We start from the raw sequence: 10099 nt of genomic DNA on the forward strand, positions 1-10099 counted from the left end.
GGAGGTAGGGTCTGCCCTTCAGAGGGGAGGTCAGCACCCAAGCCCCTGTCTGCACAGTTGTGAGCTGAGCCCACAATCCAACCCATGCTGCTATCTCCACCTCCGCTCAAAATAAAAGAACCCCCCCACCATCACGAGATGCATAACCACAACATCTGCTGAGACAACAAGAAACAGGACTTCCATGTCCATCTGCCTGAAATTAATATAAATTTAAAAGAAAAATTTAAATATTTTTAAAAATAAAAGTTTCAGATAAATGAAAATAACACTTAAAATGTTTCTTTTTTGTAATTTGATTTTTGTTTTATTGACCAATATTTCTAATTAAACATACAAATGATTAACATTTACTAACCAGATGTCATGCTAAGTTATTTAAATACGGTATGCCACTACCTATACTCTGAACATCTTTCAAAATTAAGTACTGTGTTGTTTCTTCATTTTTAGTACTAGACTCTACCTCCGCTCTCTCAATAAACCACCTTAAATTCAAAACAAACGTATGCTTTCTTAATTTTGAGGACCTGAAATAATTGAAGAACAACATTCTTATTTATAGAGAAAGATAAATATGGAAATCATGATATTACAACAATCTCAATAGGCAGGACTTTTGTTTAATTTCTAAACCTACTGACATGTCAGTGCTCATAAAACAAGAAAGGAACTTAAATCTATTACTGTTTCTATATTCATTTCTATACTTAAAAAATTTTTATTTTATTCAAGTATAGTTGACTTATAGCGCTGGATTAGTTTCTGCCATTTCTTTTTCCTATGCTTGGAGCAGAGATGGGAGATTTTCATCTTACTGGCCCAAAATGAAAAGCTTCTCTTGATGTGAAAACTCTTTTAGGTTCCAATGAAGATGATGGTAACGGCTCATATTTACATCATGTCGGTCACTGTTCTGAGTACTTTACATATATTAACTCATAAATCCTCTAAACCCTATGAGGTGATTGTTATTATTATTCCAATTTACAGATGAGAAAACCAAGGCACAAAGAAGTTATTGCCCAGAGTTGTGTAATCTGAACATAGGATTTGCAGCCTGGCTCCAGAATTCAGGCTCTGAAACCTAATGGACTCTAGTTCATCAGGACAAACCTTGGAGGGCAGAGGTGTGCTGGACACCACAAGAAAACAACAATGTACAGTTAAAAACTAAACTTTTGGGCCCCCCCCCCCCCCCCGGTGCTCACTGTTTAAGAATTCACCCGCCAATGCAGGAGACGGGTTCAATCCCTGGTCCAGGAAGGTCCCACATGCTGTGAAGCCGCTAAACCTGTGGGCCACAGCTGAAGCCTGAGCAACCTAGAGACCGCACTCCAGAACAAGAGAAACCACCGCAGCGAGACGCCTGAGCGCTGCAATGAAGAGTAGCCCCTGCTCTCGGCAAACAGAGAAAGCTCTCGTGCATCAAGGAAGACCCAGCACACACACACACACAACTGAACTGCTCCTCCCTCCCAGCACCCCACTGAGTTTGGTTGCTGAATACAGCCCCTGCCACTCCACAATCTCTGGTTCAAGGACCAGATTTCTCCAAACTTGGCCATATTTAAAAAATACTGCTAGTGAAACAGCACTCTGCTAGACAACTTCTTTATAACGATGAAAACCTACTATCAGAAAGTTAGAATTCCACTCAGCTTGGGATGTCTCACTGTTTGCAGAATAAAGAGACACAAGGAAGCTAAGCAGGTTCTTGGTTTTTCCAAAGCCCAGACTTCCAGCATTCGAGAAGGGGCAGGACCCGCAAGGCTTTCGCTGACCCGACAGGTGACGCAGGCCCCACAGGCCAAGAGACTCAACACATGTTCCCACAAAACAGAAAACTCGCTCATTGTGTGAACTAAACAGGGCTCAGGGCCTAGACCTGGCAGGACAACGTTGCAGAAGAAAATGACAGGCTAATTTTGTTTGGAACTCAGAGCTGAAATTCCACTCAGCAAACAAAACCCAGCACCAGATCAAAAGCAAATTGTTCCCTCTGATCAAGGAGGGGTCACCAGGGGAATTCACAAGAGTTCAACGTGGAGGAAAGCTGAACGGCATGCTGCAAAGGACAGTAAAAGCTGTGGATTATTTCCACAGATGCCAAGGAGGTGCTCAATACATTTATGGCAAATGCCTGATGAAGAATGCTGTCCACACACCCCAAAGAAAAGACGATGACAACCCTCTTCAAAATGCTGAAAACCAGAGACCGAAAAGAGTTTCGGTAGAAAAACACTAGAAAGCTAAATAATACAAGTAAAAAAAAAAAAGCATGAAGCATATAGAAAAGGGGTGAATATAAAAGATGTTAAAAACAGCTTTTGTAAATGATACCATTGCAAAATCCAAGGAAACCGGTAACAAAAAGTAAGAAGTCCGTTGGTATAGCAAAGTTGCAAGTTATAGAAAAAAGCCCCCCAAACTAAACGCAGGGAAAATACGTGAAAAACGAAACTCCATTCACAGTCCTGATTAAGAGCATTAAACATTTAAGAATACACTTGGCAAAAGCCACACGAGATGTAGCTCAAGAAAATTCTGGAAAGCCGGCTGCAGAGGACTGGATCCCGCAGAAGGCAGTCTCTCTGTTCCTGTCTGGAGACCCAAGATACAAAGAAAGCAGACTCTTGAGACTGACAGGCAGATTTAATATTACCAAGAATTTGCTAACAATATCCGGAAGGCTCTATAAATAAATCCACTCATAGTTTCTAAATGCAGGGGTGGAGTTGATAATAAAAGATAAAGGGCATTTATCAGAATTCAAAGCATTTACTGTGCCAGCAAGCATTAAGGTGTGTCCCGCCACCCATGGAGGCTATGGAGGGGTGCAGGGCTTCATGGGGTGCAGGGGGTGACCTGAATCCCATAAAGACCCACGCCCATCATAACAAGGGATCTTGGGGAGAGGCCTGCTCCAGGGGGAACAGCAGCCAAATAAATGGATGGGACGCATCTAGAACTTCATGCCTAGGTTCTGCTTTGGGGCAGACCCAGCCCGGGAAGTCTTGCTGCCCTAATTCAGTGTACTCATTGGCTTTTTGTTCAGTTGCTAAGTCGTGTTCAACTCTTTGTGACCTCATGGACTGCAGCACACCAGGCCCCTCTGTTCTCCACTATCTCCCAGAGCTTGCTCAAATTCATGTCCACTGAGTCAGGGATGCTATCTAACCATCTCATCCTCTGTCATCCTCTTCTTCTCCTGCCCTCAATCTTTCCCAGCATCAGAGGCTTTTCCAATCAGTTGGCTGTTCGCATCAGGTGGCCAAAGTATGGGAACTTAAGCTTCAGCATCAGTCCTTCCAATGAATATTCAGGACTGATTTCCTTTAGGATTGACTGGTTTGATCTCCTTGCTGTCCAAGGGACTCTCAAGAGCCGTCTCCAGCACCACAATAAGAAATCATCAATTCTTCGGCACTCAAACTTCTTTATGGTCCAACTCTCACATCCGGACATGACTACTGGAAAAAACCACAGCTCTGACTAGACAGACCTTTGTCAGCAAAGTGATGTCTCTGCTTTTTAATATGCTGTCTAGGTTTAGCAGAGCTTTTCTCCAAGGAGCAAGTGTCTTCTGATTTCATGGCTGCAGTCACCGTCTCCAGTGATTTTGGAGCCCAAGAAAATAAAATCTGTCACTGCTTCCACTTTTTCCCCTTCTAGTTGCAATGAAGTGATATTCAGCCTTGTCACCCTCCTTTCTCAATTTGGAACATGTTCGTTGTTCCATGTCCAGTTCTAACTGTTGCTTCTTGAGCTGCATACAGGTTTCTCAGGAGACAGCTAAGGTGGTAGTATTCCCATCTCTTTAAAAATTTTCAAGTTTGTTGTGATCCACATAGTCACAGGGTTTAGTATAGTCAATGAAGCAGAAGTAGATGTTTTTCTGTAATTCTTTTGCTTTCTCTATGATCCAACAGATGTTGGCAATTTGATCTCTAGTTACTCTGCCTTTTCTAAATCCAGCTTATATATCTGAAAGTTCTTGATTCACAAACTGCTGAAGTCTAGCTTGAAGGATACTGAGCATAACCTTGCTAGCATGTGAAATGAGGCAAGTGTACAGAAGCTGAAACATTCTTTGGGACTGGAATGAAAACTGACATTTTCTAGTCTTGTGGCCACTGCTAAGTTTTCCAAATTTGCTGGCATGTTGAGTGCAGCACTTTAACAGCATCATCATTTAGGATTTGAAACAGCTCAGCTGGAATTCCACCACCTCCACTAGCTTTGTCCGTAGTCATGCTTCCTAAGGCCCACTTGACTTCGCATTCCATGATGTCTGGCTCTAGGTGAGTGATCACACCATCGTGGTTATCTGGGTCATTAAGATCTTTTTTGTACAGTTGTTCTGTGCATTCTTGCCACTTTACTTAATCTCTTCGGCTTCTGTTAAGTCCTTACTGTTTCTGTCCTTTATTGTGCCCATCTTTGCATGAAATGTTCCCTTGGTATCTCTAATTCTCTTGAAGAGATCTTTGGCATTACCCAGGGTCACAGAGGCAGGACTCCCTCCAGGGCCAGAGCAGAGCCGACTCTTACCTGGAACTTCTGGCCAAAGACCTTCCTGGGGGCTTGATCCTTCCAAGTCCTGGCATTTGGGCTGCACCCTCTTTCTTCCCCACCTGCTGTTTTTCTGGGAACCCTTGTCAGAGGGACCAGGCAAGGTTGTTGACTGATAGGGAAATATTAAGTATCAATAGCTGTGAGAGCATGCGACCTTACATCCTTACTGTTTCCCGCGGAGACTGGCTTCCGTGTTCCAGTTTCCCTACTGCCCCTCCTCACGTGTCAGCTGGCTACAACCCTACACTCCCTGGACCTCCATCCTGTGTGGGCCCCACTTCCGTCGCAGCCCTAGTCCAGCCTGACTCCCGCCGGGCCTTGAGCTCTAAGTCTCAGCACCCTTCCACTGAGCCAGAGCCCAGGAAGACGACCTGAAACAAGGAAGGGGGCAAGAGGATGTTTCCATTACTGAGACCATTACTGAGACGGAAGTCACATACCACAAGTTCACCCTCTCAAAGTGCAGAAATCAGTGGTTTTCATCCACAGAGTTGTGCACCCTTTGCCACCCTTCTCTGATTTCAGACCATTTTGGTCACTTGGGACAGAAACCCCCATGTCTGTGAGCAGTCATTCCCTATTTGCCATTATCCCCATCCTCCCAGGCCCCTGGAAACCACTCATCTAATCTGTCTCTATTTACCTGCCTGTTCTGGACGTTTCACCTAAGTGGAATCATATAACAGGTGGCCCTGGGTGATCAGCTCCTCCCACTCAGCATAATGTTTCCAGGGCCCACTGGGCTGTGGTGTGTATCGTCACTTCATTTCGGTTTATTGATCAATAATGTTCCATTGCGGGTGTATCCCACGTTCTGTTTATCTGCTCATCAGTTGAGGGACACATGGCGAGTTTCTGCTCTTTGGGTCTGGGGAGTGATGCTGCTCTGAGCATCCCTGTGAAAGCTGTTCTGTGGACCTGTGTTCTTATTTCTCTGGGGGTATGGCATGGCGGTTTTTAAACGTGTGAGCACTCTGAGTTTAAAAGCAGAACCCGTCTCCTGAGGTAGTTGGTCTCAGGCGGGTCACTTAACCTCGTGTCTTCACTTCCTCAAGTGGCAAATCTGGATAATGACACCTGCCCTGGACGCCCCACAGGATTACCGAGGAGTGGGATAACAGATGTGAAAGTGTTCTTGAAATCTTAAATGCGCCTTGTAAAGAGAAGGCAGTATTTTATTCATGGGATCACTTAGAATTTTTTTTTAAGTACTTGATTGGTTTCAGACTTCAGCATATGACCTAGAAACGTTACAGATACTGAAGTCAGGAGGACCGTGGGTGCAAAAGACTGAATATGACGGCTGAAAGAGACCAGATTGTTATTTCTACAGCTTGGCAGTTTTCCTATGACTGGGGGATCGGGAGGTGCCTGGGTTGGGGGAAGGGAAAAAAAAGACTTGAATATTCAGACACACCATGGGCTTGAGTGGAAAAATCTACATCTTGCAAAATGGGAACTTTCAAGTTATTTTATACATGATAAACTTTTAGATTTTTCCAATTTTCCTATCTAGTTGGTTGTACTCTTTCTGAAATATTCCTTAGCCTTCTTGCTCGAAGGAAGGCCTAAAGTGAAAGAAAGTGAAAGTCTAAGTCACTCAGTCGTGTCTGACTCTTTGCCACCCCACGGACTGTAGTCTGCCAGGCTCCTCTGTCCACGGAATTCTTCCAGCAAGAATACTGGAGTGGGTAGCCATTCCCTTATCCAGGGCAAGGGAGGCTTGGCCTTCCCTAAAGGACACAGCTTTTCCTGTGACCCTCCTTTGTCTCAGAGCCCTCTGACCGTGGCAGGGAATAGGGCCAAGTCTTTGTTCCTCACTCAATTTCCAGACCACTCTCCTTACTCCTTCCTACACTCTCTAATTCTGAAACTCGTTTCATCTAATGGTATTGCCCACGGCCCTTCAATGTCACCATCATCTACCATCTGCATCATCTTTCCACACCCCACCAGGACATCTACCCTCCAAACGGAATCTTTACCAACAGCCTCTACCCTGTCTTCTCAGTTCAGTTCAGTTCAGTCACTCAGTCATGTCCGACTTTGCGACCCCATGGACTGCAGCACACCAGGCCTCCCTGTCCATTGCCAAATCCCGCAGTTTACTCAAACTCATGTCCATTGAGTCGGTGATGCCATCCAACCATCTCATCCTCTGTCGTCCCTTTCTCCTCCTGTCTTCATCTTTCCCAGCATCAGGATCTTTTCAAATGAGTCAGCTCTTCATATCAGGTGGCCAAAGGATTAGAGTTTCAGCTTCAACATCAGTCCTTCTAATGAATATTCAGGACTGATTTCCTTTAGGATGGACTGGTTGGATCTCCTTGCAGTCCAAGGGACTCTCAAGAGTCTTCTCCAACACCAAAAGCATCAATTCTTTGGTGCTCAGCTTTCTGCCTTCTCATCTTCCTGCAATAGAGGACCTCAGCTCCTCTCTCTGCATGCTGGGGCCCATGCCCTTGCTAGCAAGGACATCACCTCACTTCTTCCTCCTCTCATTTCACCCCACTTCCTTTACACTGGCCATTCCCTTTAACAAACAAACAGGCTATTGTTTCCTATCTTTAAATCTGTCTCCGGACCCTATTTCCCCTGCCACCAGCTACAGCAAAATGCCTTTAAAAACCCAGCCTTACACCATCTACAGTTTCTCCCCTCTTCCTCTCTCCTACATTCACTTGAGTTCATCTTTCTACTCCATCTCCCCCATGAAGATCAAGGCCACCATGGGACTCCACACTGCTAAACCCTTGGCCAATTCTCAGCTTTCTTCTGGCCTGTCTTGGCAGCCTCCGACAGAGTCTGCTACTCCCTCCTCCGAGAAGCTCTACATTTATTCTCCTTCTGCCTTCCAGGGCTCCACAATCATGTTTCTTCCTCAACAATCATGCCTGTAATTCCTCTGCGGGTTTCTCCTCCTCCATCTCTTGCCGTTGGACAGCCAAGTCTGAGTCCTTGAACCTGTTTTCTCTTCTGTCTACACTCATCTCCTGTCTCATAAAAAGTGTTTATGCCAACAGCTGTAGAATTTATATTTCATACACAGACCTCTCATCTGAACTCAAGTCAGCTGCCTACTTATGCTCACTGGATGTCCAACGGGCATCTCAAACTCAACATCTCCGAAAACAAACTGCCAATCTCCCCACCTGCAAGACTCCGCAAGCCCTCAGTCTCAGTCTCACTGCTTTTCTTTTCTGACCTGGAAATCAGGGTTACTGACTGCTAGAAATCAGGCAGGAGCTGCAGTGGTTTTGGCATCATGTGTCTGCTGTATACAAACTCCTTAGCCTCTATGTGCCTGAGTCCTCAACTGTAAAATGAATATAATACTAACAGCTCTGACGTTGCAGGGGAGTCATGAGTTATTATATTTCCAGTGCCTGCAGAGTCAGCACTGTAACAGGTGTTTGAGATGACCATTATGCAATAACGGCTGGGCTGCTGCTCTAACTGGCACATCGCTGGGTGAAGACTCTTTGGTGCCTCCTGACTAGGGTTTCTTGCTGGAAAGCGAAGTGGTACAATAAAGCTTCCTCAAGATCTTTTAACTTAAATATAGGGGCCAGGGTGTTTTCACAAAGCAGTGAACACTGCTGGGAAAGATTAAGAAAAAAGCAGATAATGAACTGAAGGCAGGCACTGTTTCCTTAAAAATAAGACCACAAGGGCTAGTGGGCCTAAAGTAAGCACTGCACCTGGAGGGGCTCTTCTCTACGGGGGCCGGGTGGGGGAGGGGGGGGAGTCAGAGCCTCTAAGGCAAGGGCATGCCCTGTCCACAGAAGCTGACAGCCTGTGCCGAGGTCTTTATTAGATAAAACTGCAGAAAGAAGGGTGTAGGAGAAAAGGAAAGGAAAAGATGCAGGGCAAGCCATCTTTTCGCCTGAAGAAGCGCACTCCGCGGCTGCAACCCGCAGCCCCTCACTTACTCGTTCGACATGTTGGCTGCTTTCCGTCTTTGCCTCGCCTGCCGGGAAGCTCTTCTGTTGTCCTCTGAGGCGTGGCTGGCTTCAGGGTCGGGGCACCACCAGAGGGGCTGGAGGAAGGTGCTTCCGAGGGAGGGACTGGGAATGGGGATATCCTCTGACTTCGCGAAGGGAAAGGCGGTAGGAAGGGAATGCCTACAGTCCCCAAGACGTGGGATTCCAGAGCCTTCCTTTAGGAGGCTCCGGAACTTGACTCTAGCCACCCAGCGCGATGCGCGAGGCGGAACCTAGCAACGGAGACGCTACGCCTGCGCAATACGCAGTGCGGGGGGGGGGGCAGTCTGCTCTGCCGGCGTGCTCCCCGCCCCCTGCGCACTCTGCGCCTGCGCGCCGCCGCCTGCTGTTTCCCTGGCAACCACGCCGGGCGGACGCTACTGCTCCATTGGTGGATACGCTGGTAGGAGTCACCAGCTCTCGGAAGCCTTCACGGGGAAATTTGCCTCTCGGAGGACCCTCCCAGCGTTCCCCTGAACTGGCCCCACCTCCCATTCACCCGCTCTTTGTTCTTTACGCCAGCGTCCCGCTTTCTGTTTTGCCCATTTTCATCCCCACTTTGAGATACGTAGCCTTGGACCAGGTCTTTAATGATTGTAGCCGCAGTCTTCCCATCTGTAAAGTGGAGTAGCAATCATTCTTTCGAAACCTTACTGGGTATCTACTCTGGACCAAGCGCTGACTTCAGTTCTAGGGATGCAGGGTAGATGCAGATGCTACCTTTCTTGGGCTTAATGAAAATGAAATAAGGCGACAGTGCGTTGTAACCGCAAGATGCCTTGTGGATGTTAGTTTTTAGCAGGTCACTGTGAGTGTTTGGGTTCCTTTTTGTGTCATCACCTTTCGTATCTGTTGAGATTTATTTGCAAACTTGATAACCTGCAGTACCTACTGGAACATATTCAGAACTAATGCAGCTGAAAGGTATAAAGAAACATTTCTGAAACAAAAGAATGGTCTGCAGATTAAAAGTTCTCACTGTGTTCCAGGAAAAACTGACATACAACAACCAACACTTAAGATATCCTGGGTATGTTATTGAACTTCAAGGAGAAGCGGTACAGGGAATCTGGCTGGTCTTGAATTTCTCCATAGTAGCTTTCAATTTCAGATGAAAAGGTAGCGATATTTCTAAAGTTCCTGGGGGAAAATGTGAACCAGGATATTTCTACTGATTGTAGTTAATATTCCAAAATATGAAAACTCTCGGGAAACACAGCATTGTGTAAACTGGCTTGTTTTCAAATGCAGGTAACAGAAAACCACTGGGTTAATGTCCAACGGCTTAAACGATAGGAGAATTTATAATCTTCCTTAACAACAAGGATAGAGCTGAGGCTGTTTTGGAGCTGATTATTCAGTGGCTGAAGAACATCACCCGTCTTTGATGGTCTCTTCACCTTTTGGAGCAGTCAGTCGTCCTTAGGATGCTGGGTGACTTCCCTCTGCAGTGGCTCTAGGTGTTACAGCCTCACTCTGCAATATCTTAAGATAGAAAAGGGCCAGCTGAGAACTATGACCTCCATTATTGTTGTAGA

General features: G+C 46.0%; 1 protein-coding gene across 1 annotated transcript in view; it reads right to left on the reverse strand.

Annotated features, from left to right (window-relative positions):
* IQCA1 (IQ motif containing with AAA domain 1) overlaps nucleotides 1-8632 on the reverse strand; it is a 180070-nt gene extending 171438 nt beyond the window's left edge. The window contains exon 1 of the mRNA XM_065930694.1: nucleotides 8511-8632. Within this exon, the coding sequence (XP_065786766.1) occupies nucleotides 8511-8521 (11 nt within the window). The 5' untranslated portion in view covers nucleotides 8522-8632. The remainder of the gene's footprint in view (nucleotides 1-8510) is intronic.
* Between the last annotated feature and the right edge of the window lie 1467 nt (nucleotides 8633-10099).

Source organism: Muntiacus reevesi, chromosome 1, assembly GCF_963930625.1.
Source record: "Muntiacus reevesi chromosome 1, mMunRee1.1, whole genome shotgun sequence".
In the NCBI taxonomy this organism is placed as follows: Eukaryota; Metazoa; Chordata; class Mammalia; order Artiodactyla; family Cervidae; genus Muntiacus; species Muntiacus reevesi.